This window comes from Theropithecus gelada, chromosome 4 (genome assembly GCF_003255815.1).
Source record: "Theropithecus gelada isolate Dixy chromosome 4, Tgel_1.0, whole genome shotgun sequence".
NCBI classification, from domain to species: domain Eukaryota; kingdom Metazoa; phylum Chordata; class Mammalia; order Primates; family Cercopithecidae; genus Theropithecus; species Theropithecus gelada.
Window position 1 is genome coordinate 15,000,580 of NC_037671.1, and position 22,592 is coordinate 15,023,171.

The window sequence follows — 22,592 nt, forward strand, 5'->3', positions numbered from 1 at the left end:
ATTTGTTCCCCCAGCATGCCAATTGACATGTTGAAGCCCTAACCCCCAATGTGACTGTATCTGGAGATAGAGTCTTTAGGAGGTAATTAAGGTTAAATTAGGTAATAAGGGTGGGGTCCTGATCTAATGGGATTAGCGACCTTAAAAGAAGAGACACCAAAGAGCCAGTGTGCGCATTCTCTCTCTCCCTTTCTCTCTCTTTTTTCCTCCCTCTCTCTGTACATGCACTACATCTGGGAAAGGCCATGTGAGGACACAGAGAGAAGGTGGCAGTCTACAAGCCAAGAAGAGAGGCCTCAGAGAAAGCCAACCTTGCCGATGCCTTGATCTTGAACTCCCAGCCTCTAGAACTGTGGGACACTGTATTAGCTCAGGGCCCACTGTAATAAAAATACCACCTTGTTAGATTACAGATAGGGTTGGGTCATCTTCATTGAATGCTATTCTTCTTCTAGGGTTCCTCAGTATGCCACTTGTGGACATAGCTTATGAGGAATTCTTTCAGGAACTGCAAGTATCAATCACATCTAGTTTTCTTTCCCCTCTTTACAGATAGTACACCAAATAATACCCATTAAACTGTCATTACTTGTCATTGAAAGAGAGGCTTTTCAATGAGACGTGGTTTCCTCTAATAGTATGTCTCCTACAGGTAACAGTATCAGTACTGGCATAAATGTGAATTAAATCATCTTTCTAAAAACTAGACATGGCTAAAATTGAAGACATTTTATCTGCTTTCCCCTAAGCCTCACACCATGCCAGGATGACCGTCATTTTCATGACACATTGAAATTTGAAAAACTTTTTAAAATTCCCTTTTCTTATTTGCTCCATTGATGTAGAATATTATACAGTTATTGAAATCTGGTTTTCACAAAATATAATCTTTAAACTTTGAGCATCTGAATATTTTCTTGATCCCCATCATAGCTCTATCATTTACCAGCTCTGTAGCTCCTGGAAGACTATGTAGCATTTCTAAGCCTCTGTTGCTTCATCTACAGTGTAGGTTTATGGCAGGGATTCAATGAGTTCATATAGGAAAACATGGCAAGTCGCAAGCTCTCGATAACTGTTGATTACTACCACTACCATTATTATAACTGCTAATGTTACTGCGGTTTTTGTAACCAGCCTCCGTATCGATCCTAAATCCATCAGTAACAATAACTGTCCTTAAAAAGACCATTCTCAGGCCAGATGTCTCCAAACGGCTACCAACTGTTTGTAATATCATGTCTTAATTCCTTCCAAATGATGACTGAGTAAGCTCTTCTCTGGTTGCCTGTTGCCTGCCCATTCTATCTTCCTAGTTCATTACCAGAGAACCCATCCTTCCCATTGGCCCTGGGGCAATCCAGGTGTACACCTCTCATCTGAGTGTGTGTGTACATTTATATATATATATATATATATATTTTTTTTTTTTTTTGAGACGGAGTCTGGCTCTGTCGCCTAGGCTGGAATGCAGTGGCGCGATCTCGGCTCACTGCAAGCTCTGCCTGCCGGGTTCACGCCATTCTCCTGCCTCAGCCTCCGAGTAGCTGGGACTACAGGCGTCCGCCACCACGCCTGGCTAATTTTTGTATTTTTAGTAGAGACGGGGTTTCACCATGTTATCCAGGATGGTCTCGATCTCCTGACCTTGTGATCCGCCCGCCTCGGCCTCCCAAAGTGCTGGGATTACAGGTGTGAGCCTCTGCGCCCGGCCCTAAGTATAATTATTAATACCTTCCCTTTCACTCTCAAAAGTGTCGTGGTGTGGGTGTTACTTGTTTCCCATTTGCTTAGACGTTCTGCTCTCGGTGGAAAAACCATCACACACACAAGTTCACTTGCTCTCACCTTCCAGTTATTTCCCTCCTCTAGAATGCTGTACTTCCACCACTGCCAAATCGTGAACTTTCTCTCCTTCAATATCCCACTGAGAACTCACCCTCAGGATGGGACTCTGCTCACCCTGTCCTCTACTCAAGCGGAAGCCTCTCAGCGATCATGTAAATAACTGTACAACTTTCATTGGCTCTGTTTATAAGCCTCTTATATCTTTTATTTCCCTCTAGGTATTTTTCCATGTGTTTATCCTGTCTCCATTAATTTGTAATCTCCCAGAGGGCAAGGCCTGAACACAAGCTTCTGTTGGTGTAAAGTGGAGGCACAGGTAAGCCTGCTTGCTAGACACTGCCATCCTTCTTTATGACTAATCTGTTAAAAAAAAAAAATCCTTTGTAGTGCTTTGTTAGTGATGGTCCCGAGACTGCTAACCTAATGAAAAACTATATCCAGTGTCTGCTAGTGTCCAAACAAGAGAAAATCAACAGTTACAAGCTTTCCATAATGTGAGGGGAAAGGTGTGCGGATATTTTGACCCATAAGGGAATTTATGGTGTATGTGAAGCATGTTATAGAATTTGTTGCTTTTAGAGGTTTATTCTTGTCTCTTCAAGGCTGCAGGACTGTCTCAGAAGGGAGATAATATTTACCTTCCAAACTGAGATCTAAAACCCGAACAAAGCCTCAGGAAACATACTCCACCACCATCTTACAAGTTTGTGCTACGGGTGGAGGGAAAATGAATCTAATGTAGGAGGCCTCCCTCTGTGCGTCTAACAGGAAAGACCACATGGTGTAAGTCTCCAGGATCACTAGAGGGGTATTGTTCATTTCAGTCCAGGTAACAACGGGAAGCCCGTGCAAATGTTCCTCTTTCATTGCGGGGCTAAGGAGTGTGGGTCCTTTGCCGCGACTACCTGCTTGCCTCTCTCAGAACCTGCATATGAAGTGCGGAAGATCTGTCTATCTTCTCAGCGGCGCAGAGCCCAAGGTAGAAACCGATGGAGGCGGTGCACTAGATAACATCAAAGCCCCGGGCAGGGGCCAGAAAGGGGGGCACAGGCAGCCCGGGGAATGAAGCGCCTCCCTCTAGCATTTCCTCTCACGCCCACTTGCAACCTAGGAGGCTTTTGGTTTCTGCTTTTGTTGTTTTTAAAATTAAAAGTTAAACCCAGGAAGCTTTGGATCAGACTTTTGCGTTGCAGTTCGGGTAAGTTTTTCTCTCGGTTCTTTTGTCTAACGCCTGGCTTGGGAAGAGCCTGGGCGTGGGGCAGAGTTGGCAGGGCGTGCGGGGAAGGTTTTGTCGCCGGGTCGTCCAGAGGAGGAGGGGATTCGGCCGGTGGACGGGAAAGCCCAGCACGCGCGGAGGGCGGAGGGCGGAGGGCCGAGGGGAGGGACGGGCGGCGTGACCCGGCGGCCGGCGGGGAGGAACCTCCGGGATCTCCGCGTGGCGGTGGCGGTGGCGGCAGCGCTGCCGGGCCGCGCGCTGGGCGGAGGGCCGGGGCCGCGGGGCCGCGCCAGGGGGGAGCCTGAGCCGGGCCAGGCCGGGCGGCCGCGTGGGAACCGGAGCCGCGGACGCAGCGGCGGGGGCGGGCAGGGTGGCGCGGGCCCAGTGGACGCGGGGCCGGGGTGGACTTTGTGCCCTCTCCAAACTGTTCGCCAAGAAAAACGTGTGTTGAGCTTTTCAGTGACACTGTCCTCCCTCGAACCCCACTTTCCCGAAGGGGGGCTCCAGAAGCATTCACGCGGCCGGTGGGGATGGAGCCATAGAGAAATGGTTCCCTTGGAGCCCCCTCTTTTTGGGGGGCAGAGAATGGTCACTCGCTCCCCCATTGTCCCAGGATTTTTGACAGTTGAAACTGCAGTTTACCATTCACATTCATCCTCTACATTCACCCTCTGCTTCATTTTTTTTCCCACGCTGTTTATTTGATACATTTTGAGAAAATATATTGGATTTGCCACAAAACAAGCCTAAAGAAGCTACTTTATAGTATAGCCAGATTTCTCTGCATCCTGATATCTAGGAAGAAGTGAAGGCAGAATTAGGAAAACAACTGCATTTAGAAAATTCAAAAACTTACTAGGAAACTATTCTGTATTGTATATATTTCAAATAAAAGTTTAATATGTTTGCTGCTCAAGGAAATAGTTGAAATGTCAAAATTTACCTATTATAATTCAAAATTGCATGGATGTTTTGTTGGAAAGTTCGTAGTAACGCTGAATCCTACATAAACATTGTGTTGACAGTATGTTGTGCTCAACAATTCTTGGGTTAAACGTTATTCATTCAGTTAGCATTTTTCACTTCCGAAGTGATACAAACTCCACTCATTATCAAATTACCTTACTCCTGACAGATTAATAGCTATACGTTCACAGTTAAACGCATGTTTATTTTTTGATTCAAATAACCCAGTTGGGAAGTTACATTATATACTTTTTTGGTGATTGCAACCTATTGGATATCGTTTCATTTCACAAAAGAGAGATGGTTATATCACAGTGAAAATAAAAATTGCATTATTTCATTGTAGGGTTAGCATTAGTATGCTAGACATAATTGTACATGTACACAGTTGGATGATCTTTGCTTTTATAACCAAATTTACTTTGTAGTAGGCATATTTCTCCCTTTACATGATATTATTTTTGGCTACACACTCGCCATTACTGAGTATTCCATTTTTAATCATTCCCATTCTGGTGGTTTGAGCTTTTCTTAGCTCAAATGAGCCAGAGGTACGATTTCCTCAGGGGAATTTTAGGGGTCAACTCTAGCAGGAAAAACCTAGACGTCGTTATGGAAGCCCACGGGAACAAAACAATTCAAGTTTGCACAGATGGCCAGCTGTCTTAGTGGGTGTATGGTCGTTTAGCATTTTTATTCCTTAAAAGGGGAAAACAGTTTAGTTTCATCAGGGATTTTTTTTTTTTTTTTTGCATCAGTTTTGTTTCACCTTATTCCTCTCAAGTTTGAGGTGGCCGGGTAAACCAGCCACTTTTGCCTGCTTCTTGAGGTGGACGTGTTGAATTTCTGTGCCCCAAACTGCGAACGTTCTTTAGGTCCAACCCTGAAAACCTTCTTCGTAACCCCGGTTCAGCCCCTCTTCACTGCTTTGCCATGGATTTCCACTCCTTGCTTCCTCTACTGCTTTCTAGCAGCCAGGGTCACACCCTGGTTCATGCTAATTACTCCCTCTTCCCCGTTCACGCTCTCCCCTGCGTCCCTAGAGCCCATGTCCGACGACCAGCCCCGCACCCCCTTTTCTGTCCCCGAAGTCCCCTCCCGGGTCGGCCCTATAAGCTGTCAGGCTGTCAGGCAGGGGTTAATTGCGCTCGCAGCTTCGGCACTGGGAAGCACCAGCGGGGCTTTGGAGCGGCCTCTGGAATAACCTTGGCTTTCCTCGCTCTTTTAATAGAACATCCGCCACCAAAAAGTGGTTTCAGTTCAGGGTTAATAATATGTCCCCTTCCACTCTCCAAACCAACACCCCGCCCCCCTCCTTTTTTTTAAAAGTTGTTTTTCAAAGTTAATGAGTTTCAAGTTTCACAATGACTTTCCCCTTCCTTCTACGCGTTGCTGAGGAAACCCCCTTGGGGTCCCCCCCGCCCCTGAGCCTCCCCCTCCCCCATTCGGCCCGGGCGAGGGGCGGGGCCGGGAGACCCCATGACGTCAGCGGCCGGCCCACATCCTGCTGTAGAAAGTAAAGAGACGGTAAAGAGAAACTACGGCCCCGCCCGCCCCGCCCCTCTTCCCGGACCAACCGCCCCCAACTGAGCGACCCGGCCAGGCCTTCCCGGGACCGCGTGACTGGCCGGGTCCGCCCCTCCGCCCCCGCCGGGTGCTGGCTCCCCAGGCGTCGCGACCCCTGGCTCCCGCCCCCCGCGTCCCTAACCCCGCCCCTCCCCCCCGGGCCGCGCCGCCACCTCCTCCCGCTCCCCCCTCCCGTCCCTGCGGCGGCTCGGCCGGGCGGGGCGGGGAGGGGCGAAGCGGCGGGTGGGTGGCGGGGCCGGCGCGGTCTGGGGCCCGCCCCGCCGGGGAGACCCGGGGCACTGGCTCCGGGTTCGTGCCGGGCCGGGCGCCCATCCTGCCCCTACCTCCGGGCAGAGCTGGCGGCCGCGCCGGCCCAGCTGGGCCCCGGCGCCTGGGCGTCCCCCCGCCCCTCGCCCCGGCCTCAACCCCAGCCACCACGGGGACGCCCCCTCCCCCGCCCGCGCGTCGCCGCCCGCGGCCTCCCCTCCTCCCGCCCCCGGGGATCCCCTGCCGCCCCGCCCACCCGCGGGAAAGCCTCCGACCTTCGCCCTGCCTCCCCCGCGCCGCCGGGCCAGCGTTCCTCCCGCCGGCCCCAAAGACGCTAAACGTGCCCTACTCTGCCCTGGGGGAGAGGTAAAGCCCGCGCCCGTCTTCCCGGCCCCGGGCCCCGCGGCCCCAGGGTCTGCCTGCCCGCCTTGCCGCGGCGCGCGCCCCCCAGCCCGGCTGCCCGGCTCCCTGGCGGCCGCGATCATGCCGTGGCTTGGGGCGCCGGCGAGCTTCGCCGCCTCCTCCGCCCGGCGGCTGCGGCCCCCGCCCGCGCGCCCCGCGCTCCCCCCCCGCCCCCCGGCCCGCTCCCCTGTTTAATATTTCAGCGCTGGGTGGTGTGAGCGCCAGTCGCCGGCCTTCAGCGTGGCGGCTGCTGGGCGGCGGCGGGGTGGCGGACGGAGCGGGGGATCCGGGAGCGGCGGCCGCCGTAGGAGGTTATGTTTGTGTTTGGGGTTGTCAAGTGAAGGAGGGATCCCAGGCGCCGCCGCCGCCGCCGCCGCGCGGGGGTCGCGGAGATCCCGAGCCGCGGCCGCCGCCATCAGCAGCGCAGCTCCAGGGCCGGCTGCAGCGGCAGCGGCTCCGCCGGGCGTCCTGGCAGCAGGTTCGGCGCGGGCTCCGCGGCGGGGACGCTGCAGCTGGGGAGGGCGGCGGGGCGGAGCGGGGAGGGGGGCAGGAGCACATCCCCTCGGCGGGCGGGGGGCGTGCGGGCGCGCGTGTGTGTGTGTGTGCGTGTGTGTGCAACCGCCGACCTTGCAGAGGGGATGGCTGCGTGCGGGAGACACTTGGCACTTCTGGGCGCCCTCGCCCCGCGCGAGCCGAGCAGGTACAGAGGGACCCAGCCTCCCCAGCCGCCTTCCAGCCGCAGACGCATTTTGCAAGAGGGGTGGGGGGTGAGGGAGACCAGGCCTCGGCATCCCAACCTCCCGGCTTTGTGGCTTTCTTTCCCTTTCGTTCTTTGCTCTAAGTGCCTGTTTACTCCCGGCCACCTGGGTAGTTTCTTTCCGGGTTGGGAGTGCGCGCCTGCAGCAGTTGGGAAGGGGGCGGTGGGTTGGGGCGCGGGTCGGCTCGGGCTCGCCTTGGGGTCGGGATCGGGAAGGAGTTGCTGGCTGGAGAGGGGAGGGGGCGGCGGCGGCGCTGGCGGCGAGGAGGAGTCTCAGGGCTGCCGCGCTCGCCTCATCTCGTCCTCCTCCTCCTCCTCAGCTCTCTGCATCCACTCCAGGCTCCTTCCTGAGCTGGCACTTCCATTCCCCCCTCCTCCTGGCATGCGAAGCGCTTTGTTCAGTGCAGCGTTGCAGAGGGGTTTTCCCAGGCTCCGCCCTCCACATTCATTCATGTTTTTTCTCCTTGCAACTGTCTTTACGCTTTTTGATCGTGTCATGTTTTTGCTCCATGTAGAATTTATTTCTTTCCCTTAAAGGAACGGTTTATCACTCGTCCTAGTCGCTACAATGCTGCTGTCTTTAGAAATATCCACTTACCCCCACAAGGATTTAAACAGGGGATGGACAGCTAGGGACAGTGGGTAGGCGGTGAACGGGGTAGCAGAAAGCCTTTACGGACAGGGAATGTGCATATTTTACATTTATGCTCCGGATCCCATGGGATCACATGATTGGATTACAGTCAGAGTTCACGCTTTAAAAACTTCCAAATATCGTTACCATTTAAAAGCTTTAAGTTTAATAAGGAACGTATTAAGCATTCATACAATTTATTTGGTACAGATGTATATCAATTCTTTATTGAATCAGAACCTTCCTGAATTAGATAGTGGATGTTTCTTTGGTGCAAGGAGTTGAGAAACCATATCTTTTATAGATCACTTAGCACAATGCTAGATGAAATAGTTAGACCATCATTTTTTGTATTATTTTCCCATGTAGTTAAAGATTGCAAATAATATTGTGCTGAGCTGACATACAGCCAGATCAGGGATAAAATACTGAAGTTAATTGTAACGTTCTTTACCTTCTATTTCTTTGCTATAATGAAACCATAAATTTCTAAAACCTTATACTGGGATGTTAGATGCATTTCTTCCCATATAGGCTTTCTTAGGGAGAATTAATAGTTCAGCGTTTTTGTGTGACAGGCAAAGCGTCTACAATGTTTAGTTTAGTCCTTATAACAACCTTCTGAGGTGGATAGTATTTCCTAGTTTTACAGTTGGGAAATCTGATCTTCAGAGAGGTTAAGTAACCTGAACAAGGCCACACAGTAAGGGGTAAAGCCTGGCTTTGAACCCACTCTGGTTTGACACCAAGATAAGTAGTCATGACTTGCTGTGCCTCTTGAAAGAAATCCTGAAAGTAGATGTTATCAGCTCCACGAAAGAAATAAGCACTGGATATAACTGAGTCATGTAGTACCACATTCTTTAGTTGCTGATCTTGGACAAATTACTTATCCTCCTATTTTTTTTTTAATCTGTAAAATGAGTAAATGATAGCTACGTTCCTAGTTAACAGATTAAATTAGGGAATGTGTAGAAAGTACATAAGCACATAGTAGGTGCTCATAAGTGTTCTCTTGTACAGTACCACATATAACAAGAGCTTTAAGCCCTACTGTTCTATTCTTGTGTCTTTGCTTAATGACTAAACATTGTTTCATGTTTAACAGTGACAGTAGGCTTTGCTTATCAGTTTTCTTGCAGTAAGTTAAAATTTCAGCTTTAAGATCCTTGAGAATCTTGTGGAAGAATCTGAGGTGGCTGATTTGGGGAGATGGGTGATCCTGTTTTGGGTCATTCTTGTCTTGGCCTATTGTATTTCAGATCACTGTGTTTTAAAATGTGTAAGTCAGGACAGGCTAGGTTATGCTGCAGTAACAAATAACTCTCAAACCTCACTTAAGCAAACAAGAAAGTGTTTCTGGCATATGCTGTGCAATCACATGGGTTAGCTGGAGCTCGACTTTGTGGTGGTGTCAGATTTGCTGTCTGGAGCAGTCCTGATCCCATGGCAGCGAGAGAAGAACTCTGGAGGATCATGCTGTGATAATAACTAAATGCTCCAGCCTGAAAGTGAAGTCTCATCCACTCACAGGTCGTTAGCTACAGTTCCACACGCGTTCCTGGGAAACAAAGTGAGGCAGAAAGTGTGGTCCTACCATGAACCTAGAGGTCTTGAATAACTGGAGCAGCCACAGTAGGAACCCCTTGTATTAACTGAGTTAACTAAAACAAGATGAACAAGACATTGTCCCTGCCCCTGTGAATGGGCAGATTTACTATATATGCATAACATAATCCTTTTGTAGCCTGATGTGATACTTTACTTGTTCCTGGTATTGTCGTTTTAAAACACAAAGTGAGTTTTTCTACTCTTGTGGGATAAAGATACTGTGATTTTTTTCTGTTTTCTTAATGAGAAGTCCCAGATATTGACAAAATGATCTCTGTTTAATTAAAAGTTAGTGAGTAATCTTTTGCAGTGGTGCCCAGCTTGGTTACTTTTTCTTGAGTTTAGGTTTGTGCCCTGCTAGGCAATAACTTTTAAAGTATCTTTCTCTTCTGAGGTAGTAAAATGTGCTTCTTTGTGTTTTTTTTTCTTTTTCTTTTTTTAGCACATGGATTAATTGATGTATGTTGAGTTTATGGAGCTGCCTTTTGGTGACTTGCTTTATCTAGAGTTTTTAAGAAGAAAAAGAAGCCCCTGATTCAAAGAAGATGCCTCGAACTAAACAGATTCATCCCAGAAATCTAAGAGGTAAGGCTTTGCATTAAGTAGAAGTAAGGCTTGCCGTAAATCTTTTAGTAAAAAGTATCTCTTTGTTGACGGGATTGGCAGTTTGTTAGATGTTGACCCTGCCTGGTGGCGAGCTCTGTTTCTCTTGTTCATTTCCACATGAACAATTCCACATGAAGTCCTGCACAATTCCTGTCTCTCAGGAGATACGTAATAAATATCTGTTGAATGAATTAATTGAATTTGATGAAATTACAGTCCTTCCTTCCAGACCATTAGATGGGGTATTAAAGGCTGAAAGTTGCTGTTTGTTGATAGGAACCATATTTGGGTCAAGGAATCTGAAATGAATGGTTAAATATTCTTTTCCAACTGGATCATTATGAATTTTATGTTTTTTTTCCATTCCCCCTCCATAGTTCTTTTGAGGTTTATTTTTGTACTGCTCCATCAGTTAGATTAACAAGATAAGAAGTGAAGAGAATTGTAGGCATTCACTCAGACCGTTACTTGCAGAAGCCAGAGGCAAATTAAGTTATTTTCCACAAAGAAGCAGTGGCTCAGAAATGTGTATATGATAACACATTTCACATAGAGAGAGAAAAGTGTGTGTTTTCCCCCAACTGCAAATACTTTTAATAGTAGAAAAGTAAGTGTATTCTTGCTTATTGTTTAAAAAGATTTGTATTGTTCTCATGTGTTTTATCAATGGTGAATAGCAATTATCTTTTATATTAAACTTCAGGAGATAAGCAGGTAGTAGTGTTAAAAAAAGAGCTATTAAAGCAAATAATTCCAAACTGAGTATGGTATTTTATGAAATATTTATCATTACAGAAAAAAAAAATTCTGAAGTATATGTAGGGGGAAAAGTGACTTAAAAATCAAATAGATTAATTTGAAATGTTTCTTGGTAAAATCAATTTGACTAGTTACCATAAGGTGATCTTTGAAAATGTAGTCAATTTTATGGCCTCTGTGAATCTGGAAATAGTACTTGTTTCCTGTCTAGAAATCTCTGTTGCCTCAGGCGGGTGCCTCAGCCCAAGTTCAAATTGATGATTATAGTAACCAGTGTTCAATGAGGTGGAGATTTACATGAGAACATTAAGTGTAGTCTATGGAAATCAGATTTTTTACAGTCATATAGAAAACGTTGAAAATTGAATGTGTGTTTGCCTGTCTCCGTCACTAGAATCTGAACTCCCCAGAGACTCACTCTCATTTATTACTGTAGGAAAAGCCTCCAGACCCAAGGGTGCCAGCTGAGGTGGGCATTTGGAAACATGGGCCCTGCTTTATCTGTCCAGGGAGGGCACCCTGTTCTAGTTTGCACAAGTGCAGCATATAGGCAAGCAGCAGCCCTAGCCCAGCACAGTTTCTGGCAGCTAATGGCAGCCCAAATGTTTGTTGAAGGAAGGAGTACATGATTGATCTTAAGGTGTTATTTATTAGGTCATAAATATTAAACATTTTTCATATTTAAAATATATATTTATAACATTCTAGATAAAATGACTATCCTGAGAAATGCAGATTTGCAGGCCATAGGCTCTTTTCCTTTCTGTATCAAATAAATGTACAACTCAGCACATGTTTGTTACCACCTTCATGTACTTCATGTTCCTGTGATAGCAATAAAATGATGATAAAACACAGATCCCAAAAGGAGTATGGAGAGGTGATAGGGAAACACATAACTATGTACTGTGGTGAGAAATGAACACTAGGAAGATTCCACAGAGGTAGGGAGTCATCATTTTGTCTCCATTGTAGGGGGCGCAGTTCGGAGTCAAGCAGAATGATGATTTAGGGAAGGAAAGTTAACACCTGGATTTGGTTCTTAAGGCTGGGAAATTATCTGCGAAGCTGACGAGGCAAAGTGAGTGCATTTCATCCTGGGTTAGGAGCTTGTGAAGTAACTTGGGGACTCTGAGCAACTTTAAATTGTTCTCCATTTCTACAGCATGAGAAGTTCTATTCAGGAGAGACAAGAGGGCAACAGAGAGGCAGGAGACTGGAGTGGGAGAATCAGGAGGAATCAGATCAGGAAAGGCCCTCAGATTTGAGCCTGCATTTCATATGTAGAGTTAAAAGTTTTCATAAGAAAACTTGCTTCTTTCCTGAAATTAAGATATTTTTAGAGTTTTCAAGGAGAACTTGAAATAAATTTGTCTAACTTGTCTGTGAGAGTCTGGAAAGTTGCTTGACTAAGGTAGTTAAGAACTCTCAGCCACTAAAGAAAAGATTGAAATAGATTAGCCCTAGTAAGCATAGTCAAGCCACTTCAGTGGGACTTCTGATGGGGAAGGGGATGACTTCAGGGAAGAGGCGGCTTCTGAGCCAGTGTAGCTCACTCAGCAGTGGGGAACGGGAGTGAAACTCGAGGTGCCCCTGGGAAACCCTGAGTAAGCAAAGTGACAGAGGGGATGGTGCTAAGCGGTGACACACAGAAACCTGGGGCTTTCCTTCTCACAATGTCTGTGAGGACCCTGGGAGTGATGTGGGGGTTAGAGTAAGCAGGTAACTGTCAGCTACTGAGATTAATTTTTGAGCGTGTCTTTAATATCTCATTGTGACAGTTTGGAATATCAGCTTTGCTGTGCCCTACCTGTGATCCACTGCTTTGCTTTACTAGAAGACATCTCTAATGCGATGAGATAAGAAATGAGGGGAGAGGAAATTGGGAGACCAGAAGAGCAGTCACAGCCCTGCTTGTCCCTGTTGTTTCTACTGTTAGCTCAGGAGTTTTCAGGAAACCCATCGCCTCTTTTTCGGCTTCCTGGGGGGACTAGTCTGAAATACTTGTCTTGTGCTTGGTAATTAAGTCAGTATTAAAAGACAGATACCTTATACTTTCTCAAATTATATTTTTCTTATGCTTCCATGGCAGTTTCACCTCTTAGAATGTAATCTTTCTTTGATTTATTCTTGGTTCTCCTGCTGGGACAGATATATCCCTAGGGATGTGCAAAGCCACAGGGTAACATGTATCTTTCAGGAATGTGAATTTTACCTGGGGGAAAAATACGTATACTTGTCTGTGTGTGCACACGTATACACATATTAAAGTATTAGACAAGCGTCAAAATGTGCAATACCAGGATCTATCGTGGAAGAGTATAGAAAGTTTGCATGGATTTGAAAATTAGGCCTGCACAGACTGCTTTCATAAGGAGATAGAGTGTATACTTTTTTGCTCCTAGAGGTTCTTTCGTAGAAAAAGCATAAGAAGAATTGTTAGGTTAAGGGCAGGAAACAAATTGGGGACATAAATGAGACAGTGTCTGACTTGATGGGTGATCTGTATACTGTGTAGGACTGTGGTTTTGTTGAATTCAGTCTCTTCACCCTTGGCCCAGCGTTAAACCAGATAGAATCAGTTCTCCATGCCTGTTTCCCAACGGCCTGTGCAGTTTTCACACCGACCTATCCCTTGTGAGGTTGAAGAATTTTGAAAGAGCATGAGAGAAGCACTTGGTGTTCAGAAGAAAGGCTTAGCATGTTGTCCTAGGTTCGGTGGAGAAGGGTCACTGGACTGCACGAGGTGGCTCCTCCGCGTGGTCTTGGTGAGTTGACAGCAGGGCAGCGCTGTGTCGCCCAGCCATCATTCCTTACTCATCGCCGCTCTGCGGAGGGGTTGTGGTTGTCTCCACCACCTTCTCAGGTCTTCGCTTGGACTCTTGGGTAACGTGGAATGGAGGAGTTGGTGGCTTGCAGGGGGTTCCATGCCACTTCTGTCATGATAAAGGGCTCTGTTTGTGTTTTGCCACCCATTATCATGAATATGTTTTCAAAGCTTTGAAAAAAAGGAAAAGAGGCGTTACTTATTTTAGTTGTGTTTGGGCCTAGGGTTTCAAAGCTTCATTTCCTTTAAGATTGGAAGTCAGTGTGGAAAATACTAAGTATTAACCTTTTGCAAAACATGTTTTGAAAATTGGTGTAGCTGTTTTTCATTTTTATTGGTTGAGTTCATTTGGCTCTGAACACCCTGCAAAACATGAGAACTCTTTTCTGGTCTGAGAACCAGAATTTTTTTTTTTTTTTTTGAGACGGAGTCTCACTCTGTCACCCAGGCTGGAGTGCAGTGGTGCGATCTCGGCTCATTGCAAGCTCCACCTCCCGGGTTCACGTCCTTCTCCTGCCTCAGCCTCCTGAGCAGCTGGGACTGCAGGTGCCTGCCACCTTGCCCGGCTAATTTTTTTGTATTTTAGCAGAGACAGAGTTTCGCCATGTTGGCCAGGCTGATCTCAAAACTTCTAGCCTCAGGTGATCCGCCCGCCTCAAAGTGCTGGGATTACAGGAGTGAGCCAGCACACCCGGCCCAGATTCCTTAAAATGTGAGAAGTAGCACTGAGGAATGTGATCAGATGATGGCCTTGATTGACACATAGGGTCGCTTTCCACCGTTGGCCTTCTTGTTCTCCACGGCATCTTGTGCATAGTCATTTGCCATTTCAGGAGCTCGGTGTGCAAATCCAGTATTTCTGTGCTTGGTCATCTTTCTGGAAGGTACCTCTTCTCCTTTTCCATTTCTACTATTTTCTTACTCTGTATGGGAGATGTCTCTGCTAAAGATTTCACCTCTTCTTTGAGTTTTTTTCCTTATTTTCTGTTCTCTTGTCAGATACCCTCCTCCCCTCCACAGACGTGCCTTGGGTCTCCTTTGCTTGTGTCCACATGTGCCTTCTTGTACTTACGATATTACATCATAATCATTCTTCTCCAGGTCTCTTATCTTAGCAGGATTATAATATGTCAGAAGAGACCATTTTGGTCATCTGTGTGCAACAGAAGAATATTTGGTCGTGTTAACTTTTTGTTTTTGAGATGGAGTTTCTCTCTTGTTGTCCAGGCTAGAGTGCAATGGCACTATCTTGCCTCACTGCAACCTCCGCCTCCAGGGTTCAAGCAATTCTCCTGCCTCAGCCTCCTGAGTAGCTGTGATTACAGGCATGTGCCACCATGCCCGGCTAATTTTGTATATTTAGTAGAGACAGGGTTTCACCATGTTGGCCAGGCTGGTCTTGAACTCGTGACCTCAAGTGATCCACCCGCCTTGGCCTCCCAAAGTGCTAGGCTTATAGGCTTGAGCCACTTTGCCTGGCCTGGTTGTATTAACTTTTTAGCAAACTAGAAGGTTGAGATGATTTATACTCAGGGAGTTTGTTTACATTTTTGAACCTCAAGTAGGAAATGCTTCTTCCAATATTTGGTAGCTTCTGATTAAAAACTTGTGATAATTTTAATTGCCTGAACAGATAAACCAGGTGGTTACTGTTAACGTTTCTTTTATATGAAATTTTACTTCATGTACAAGATTTTTATAGTTTATCCCTTTGGTACATTTAATTACTGTAAAGGTAAAGAGTTTGGCCTCATGCAGTCACTGACTTGCTATGTGGTTGGTTTCCTTGTGTGTCAAATGGAGATAATGTGTGAAGATGAGATGATACGGCAAATGTAAGCATTTGCCACAGTGCCTGACACAGGGTACACACTCAATCCAGAGAGCTACTGCTTTCTATGAAAAACTGGTTTATGTCAGACTCCTGGGTTACATATGCTTTATAAACACAGGAAACAGGAATATCTACATAAAATCTGTAAATGCATTTTAGGCTGCTCATGTCCTCAGTGTTGATTCCTGACATGTCCCATTCTTGTTCTGACTACTCAAAGGTTGGGATCTGGGGGAGAGAGGTCAGCGCAGAAAATAATTTGGGAATATTCTTACCCAATGTGCTGCTCCCTCCATTTTTCCACTTAAACTCATTCAAGCCTTGCCTCGTTTTTTGACAGTGTTAGATGAGGTTAAACAGAATATTTGTCTTCATTGAGTTCTCAAGAAACAGGTTCTGAGGGCTTCTATTTTACTGTAGAACTCTTTTAAAAAATGTCGGTATCACAGATCACGCGGGATTGAAGTGAAGTGCTCTCCTTAGGTTCCGAGATGGCAGCCATCTCCCTGTCCCCTACTCCGCTTCTCTGTGACACAAGAGAAGCCCAGCCGGGGTTTCAGAATTAATCTGATTAAGATGAATGTTTTCATTTGCTATCAATTGTGGGCCTACTCCAGTGGTTGTTTTACAAAGTCTACTACCATGAATAAAATCTTATGTTTACTCGTTATGTAGGGATTATGTTGTTGAGCTTATAAGTGGAGTAGGTTTAATTTTGATGATTTTCAGATGGAATTCCAGCTGTTTAAGCGTCGTTTTTCACATTTGAATGTTAGGTCAGCAGTTCCATGCTGACAGCCTTAAGATTTGAGAAATCAAAAATCTTGTAGTGGAAACAACCCCATGACTTATTTCAAAAACAAAAACAAAAGAAATTCTCTATACTGTAGCAAGAAAGGAAGTAAGTAATAATTTAAAACATAGTTTTTGTTAATATGGGTGGAAAAGTTATTAGGAGCTATCATGTAAATGGCTGACATTATTTAGTTTGAGCAGGATAAAAATGTGAAAATGGAGTTAACATAGCAAGCCTCCTTTTTTTTTGCAGATAATTATTTTTCAGCTCATGTGGAGAGCTTATTTGATGCTTTCTGAATGCTTATTAACATTAGCCAAATGCTTGTTTCTTTTTAAAAGCAAATACAGAATGTAATAATATGATTAACCAGAGTAATGATTTTATTTTAGAACATCTTTGTACAAAATATGTTCTGATGAGGTACAATCTTATCTTACTATAGAATAGAAAAATACATAAGTTGTGTAAAATCTCCTATCATAGAAAAACATTCTTAAGCTTCACATTTAAAATGGTGATAATTTGAGCAAGTCTGGGCTAAAGTTGACTCTTGTATTATGCAGAAAAATATTTTATGAATAAATTAAGGGCTTTACTTTTTCATTTGCATATTTAACTCTTTAAAAACATTTTCGCAGTACTCTTCTGCATATTAATACTATGCTCATTACAGGTGATGCTATTATACTGTTAACCATTGTTCACTGTAGCACAAAAACTTATAAACAAATAGAGACCTTTCTTCTCAGTGCTCAAGTCATTCTTTGAGAAAGAAGCTCTTTTTGATCATGAGGCTGTAGGCTTACGTTTGGTACAGAGTTGCGCTGATTTTGATTTTGTTTTTTTTTTTTTTTTTTACAATTTTAATGAGAAGTTGTCAGAAGGTTTTTAGAAATTTTCTATGATGAATTTTGTTCTAGAAAATATTCTAAGGCTGTGCTGTGATGCAAAAGTACTGAAAAAATAGAAAGTGATAACAAAATGGTTGACTACCATGTAATTAGATAGCAGTCCCTAAGTATGAAATGGAACCATATCGTTTAAGAGTTACACCTACTTGGCTGGGTGCGGTGGCTCATGCCTATAATCCCAGCATTTTGGGAGGCCAAGGCGGGTGGATCACGAGGTCAGGAGATCGAGACCATCCTGACTAACACGGTATAACCCCGTCTCTACTAAAAAAAATACAAAAAATTAGCCGGGCGAGATGGCGGGCACCTGTAGTCCCAGCTACTCGGGAGGCTGAGGCAGGAGAATGGCGTGTACCCGGGAGGCAGAGCTTGCAGTGAGCAGAGACCATGCGCCACTTTACTCTAACCTGGGCAACAGAGCGAGACTCCGTCTCAAAAAAAAAAGAGTTACATCTATTTAATAATACAAAGCTTGATTTTTATGGTCCTTATGTGTTTCTGTCCATAGAATTTCTGTGTGCCTGTGTGACTAGAGTATGAATTTAACCAAACATACTTATTATTTTGTACTTTGAAGTGTGCTTACATATGTTTATCTTCAAACTCTTTCAGATTTGCCGGTGAAGAAAAAGATAGGGTGAGCATACAACTGCTTAATAGTTATAGTATCCAGATGGAAATAGGTTAAATATACAATTAGGGTGGTATTTGATAGTTTAAAGATAAAGAAAAAAATAAACTGAGCTGATACACCGGGACTTGGAAAGTGGTTGGTTAAGCCATGCCAGGAGTGAACCAAGGCGCTTCCTTATGTTGCTGGGTTCTTGTGCGCCTCTCTGAGAGAATTACACATATTTTACGGCAGGAAGGATGGACCTTGCAGGTCATTGAGTTCAGCCTCCTCATTGTGCAGATGGGAAGGCCCAGTGGCAAGGGGGAGGTGGTTTTATATGGGTCTTACGATGATAAAAAGAGCAAAGCTTACCACAGGTCTCTGCTAGGCTCTGTTCAGAGGGCTTTTCATGTTTTCTCATTTGATTCCTACAGCTACCTGAGACAGGGACTTTTATGATTCCCATTTTATAGGTGTGGGAATGAGGCACAGAAAGATTGCTGTTTGCCCAGTGTCACACAGCTAGGAGTCTGGAGTGCTTTTGCTCCTAACCATCATGCTTACACTTGCTGATGTTGATAGTAGAAAGTTCTTTCCTGATTAGTAAGAGTTTGGAAATGCTCTCCATCCCAGTTAACTTGCTAAGCACAGCACACAGAGCTGAGGTTATTCAGGAGGTCAGAATTCGAAGGATTTTTTTTTTTTTCTTAAGCCTTTAATTGTTCAGAATCTATTTCAAGTTGTATATGTATATATTACTCCAAGTTAGATTTGGTATCACATACAGTTTAGGGAATTCCCAGGCTCTTCAAGAGAGAAAGAATAGTTGTCTCATCCAAGACGTTTGCTTACATGATTTTCTTAGTTATATGGTTAGAAGTAGAAATGTTTTACTTAAAACATTTTACTTAAAATGGAGAATGGCAGTGTGGGAATCTCCGCCTAACAGTTGAAGTTTCGGACATGAAGGCTTAGAAAATATTTCTGGGGAAACTAACGTGAAAACATTAAAATTCTAAGCAAAATATAGAAGATAACATTCTATAATTTGTCTTCATGTGGTAGGTACGGTAGAATATAGAGAAAGCATGCTATTTTAGATGTATGGGCACTCTTCTTCCACACTGCAGGCAAAGGGCAAATAACCACTTTTGGCCAAGCTCGGTGGCTCATGCCTGTAATCCCAGCACTTTGAGAGGCCAAAGCAGGTGGATCACCTGAGGTCAGGAGTTCAAGGCCAGCCTGGCCAACATGGTGAAACCCTGTCCCTACTAAAAATAAAAAAATTAGCTGGGTTGGGTGGCAGGTGCCTCTCATCCCAGCTACTTGGGAGGCTAAGGCAGGAGAATCGCTTGAGCCTGGGAGGCAGAGGTTGCAGTGAGCTGAGACCACACCATTGCACTCCAGCTTGGGCAACAAGAGTGAAACCCCATCTCAAAAAAAAAAAAAAAAAAAAAAGGAACCATTTTTAAGGGATCAGAGTTAGAGAATTCTATTTGTCTTCTGGGAGCGGTGAAAATACTAGTAGGCTATGCCTACACAAAAAATCTTGTACCTGTTCTCTTAAGAGTTTTTAATACATTGCGTCTCCACACACAGGAAAATAAAAGATCTAAGAGCAACATAAAGGAACAAATATAATTTCAGGTTAGTATATGCAGTATGGAATTCCCCAAGGGAAAGTGGAGCAAAAAATAATTGAAGTGGAGTAAAGCAATGAGGAAATACCTCGCGGAGGAGTCAACTTTCTTCTCAACGAAAACCTGAATGAGGAGGAGTTTTGAGATGGGTTTTTAAAGACAGGAAGGATATATTGGCAGAGAAAATAAGTTGTTTTTAGACTTTGGTAGAAGAATGAACGGGGAAGAAATTATGCAGAAGTGATTGTTGGTTTAGTTTGCTTAGATAGAGTGGATTTCCCAGTGAACCTGAAGCTCTAAGGAAGCAAAGAAGAAAGGAAACTTATTAGATTTCATGTGTTTGGTTTCTGTTTATGGTATTTATAAAATTACCAGGTCAAGGTCTTTTATACTGCCAGGTGGGTCATAAGGTCATAAGTATTTAAAGAAGATCGTTCAGTGGCTTGGCAGCATCTTTTATGTTAACGTTAAAAAACAGCCTTCACCCAAGGGCAGTATGATTTGTTGACAACCAGGAAACCAGGTAACAGGTTAAAAGAATGCTTTTTCCTATTTCAGAAGATCATCGTGTATATGAATAAACCAGCAAAAGAATAATATGGCTTTGAGCAAATATCTTTAGTTTCTTCTTAGAGAACAAGGTGGGCAGGGGTTGGTAGGGGTGATGTTGGTCTACAATTTACTTTTTAGTTGTAAATGGCTGTTATTCTAGGGGTCAGTAAATCCTGACTAAATCCAATCTTCCACCTGTTTTTGTAAATAAAGTTTTATTGAAACATAGCCATGTCCATTTATTTACATACTGACCATGGCTGCTTTCATGCAACAATGGCAGAGTTAAGTGGCTGCTTGTGGTCACGAAGCCTGAAATATTTACTATTTAATGCTTTACAGAAAAGTTTGCCGAATCCTGTCTGGGAAATAGAGGAGAGTTAACACATTTATTTATAAACCCTTTTCTGGTTGGGAATAAATGAGAATGCTTTGTCTTTCTGTAAAGGATTGCTGTAGGAATGAATTACTATAGGGGAACCTAGGTGTACTTAGCTTTAGTTAGTACGTGAGGGTCCGCTGCCTGCCAAGCATAAGGGAATTCACATTTGTTTGGGAAGGAGTCCATTTACTTGTGGTTTTAAAAATGAAAGGAAAGCCTTAGAGGTTGAGTTAGTCTTGCCAGAAATATTTAATTCTTGATTTTTTGATACCAAGGTCATGGGTCTCAACCCAAAAGGGTTAGATTGTTAGGGAGCCAACTGTTCAGTCAGGTAGAGTACTCTCCTTTTTTAAATTGTATTGTCTCCATCTAGTCACCTTTGTATTTAACTCAACTTGGTAGAAAACTACTGCAGGCAATCCATTTCCAATGCCGTACATCAAACGTCTTGGGAAGGACTGTTCCTCAGCAAAATAGAACTGTCTTTGAGAGGAGCGCCTTCTGACAAATGAGCCCTACAAGGAAGGTCTTCCCCTGTGAATGGAGTGCCAGGTCTTGAGAATGGGACCAGGTCATCTGAGTGATTGATAATTGCTGCCAGCACATTAAGCATTATAATTTGTACTTCGGTTGTGGGAAACATGTTTAAACATCCAATACGTTTGAATTCTCAGTAGTCCCTACAACACTTTCTGTAATATCCTAATAATTCTTTGTTTCTGGTGGTTTTGGGGTACTGAGATGAGAGTAGGTAAATGATATTTTTGTGTTATGGTTTTGTTTTAATTTATTTTGCTTAAGTTTAAATTTAAGGATAGGCTCAGTTGAGCTCATCATAACTGTTGAGTTATTTGGGGAATACTTTGGAAAGCAATGTTAATTCTCCACAGATGAATTGGATCATTAACCTCTTTATTTTGGTCCATGCTGGTGTTAGCACGTGGCTCAAAGTAGTATGAGAAATCAGTAACTGTTAACATGTTTCCTTTCTCAGGAACAGGAAGAGCCCATAGTGGTCATGAAGTATGGGAGAATCAGAGGGCCACTTTGGTGGCTGTCACTTATAAGCCCGTCTGGACTTCTGTGGCCTGGCTCTGAGGTGTTGGACATGTTGTGGAATTCACCACCTCTGTCCCTGTCTTCCAGGAAATGTATAGTTGAAGACATAAAGGCCATAATGGCTTCACATGGAAGTCTAGACAGCTGTACAAGTATTTGATGAGTGAGCATATAAGGAAATACTCAGTTAACATATATAAGGAGACATATGACAGCATAGCCGAGGGGTTAAATGCTTTATTTATCCTTCTGTATGTTGACAGTTTAGGTTAATCTACCATGTTTTGATGGAATTAGTGCCATATGTGTGATGAGTTATATATTCAACATTCATGTTAATATCTTCTTGGAAGAGCTAGGGTTTGCAGTAAGTTGCATTTGATGGATATGCTCTTTCATGGAAAGATGATCTTTTTCAGTCTCTAGTTTACTGCCTTAGTCATACTACTTTAGAGTGTATTTGTTTTACAGCTTTATTAAGATATAATGTACATGCAATAAAATTCACCCATTTTAAGTGTACAATTCAGTGTGTTTAGTAAATTTATAGAGTTGGGAAACCTTTACCACAGTCCAGTTTTAGAACATGTCTGTCACCCCCAAAATTTCCTTGAGCTTATTTGCAACCAATCCTTGCTCCCGCTGTCAGCCACAGGCAATTGCTGGTCTGTATTCTGGCTCTTCACATTTGCCTTTTCTGGACACTTAATAAGTAGAATCATACAGTATATAGTGTTTACTTATAGCGTTTTTTCATTGACTATAATGTGTTTGAGATTCATCTGTGTTGTAGCATATATCAGGATCTTCCTTACCTTTTATTGCTACATAATATTCTCTTATACGAATGCACTGATTGTATTGATTCATTCACGCGTTGATGGACATTTGTATTCAGTGTTTGGCTTGTGTGAATAATGTTGCTGTAAACAATCCTGTCCACATCTGCAGTTACATAGAGTGTTCTGTAAGTCTCAGGTCAAGCTGGCCATTAACATCTCTTTTACTTGATATTACTATAGACACTAGGGTTTTTGTTTGCATGGCGTGTGTTTTCCTGTTCTTTCATGTTGGACTTTTTGTTTCTTTGAACCTCTGCCACTGTTGCAGGTATGTCTTTTGTGGACAGCATGTTGCTGCAATTGCTTTTTCATCCAGTCCGACAGTCTGCCTTTTGGGTGGGTGTTTATTCCATCACATCGATGTAATTTATTATTATTATTATTGAATTTATATCTGTGATTTTGCCTTTTCTGTTTGCTTGATACTTTTGTTCCTCTGTACTTCCTCAATTGCCTTCTTTTGTGTTAAATTTTTTAGTGTATGATTTTGATTTCTCTTTT

The 22,592-nt window shown here is 44.1% G+C and overlaps 1 protein-coding gene across 2 annotated transcripts in view; it reads left to right on the top strand.

The window, feature by feature from the left end:
* The first annotated feature begins 1,843 nt into the window (after nt 1–1,843).
* Nucleotides 1,844–22,592, top strand: part of HIVEP1 (human immunodeficiency virus type I enhancer binding protein 1) — a 166,584-nt gene continuing 145,835 nt past the window's right edge. The window contains exons 1-4 of one of the 2 annotated variants that reach the window (XM_025384158.1): nt 1,844–2,000; nt 2,116–2,164; nt 2,451–3,046; nt 9,710–9,852. In XM_025384158.1, coding sequence (XP_025239943.1) covers nt 9,813–9,852 — 40 coding nt within the window. In that variant the 5' untranslated portion in view covers nt 1,844–2,000; nt 2,116–2,164; nt 2,451–3,046; nt 9,710–9,812. Of the gene's footprint in view, nt 2,001–2,115; nt 2,165–2,450; nt 3,047–6,667; nt 6,744–9,709; nt 9,853–22,592 lie in introns of those variants that run through there. The other variant, XM_025384157.1, reaches the window with a different exon arrangement.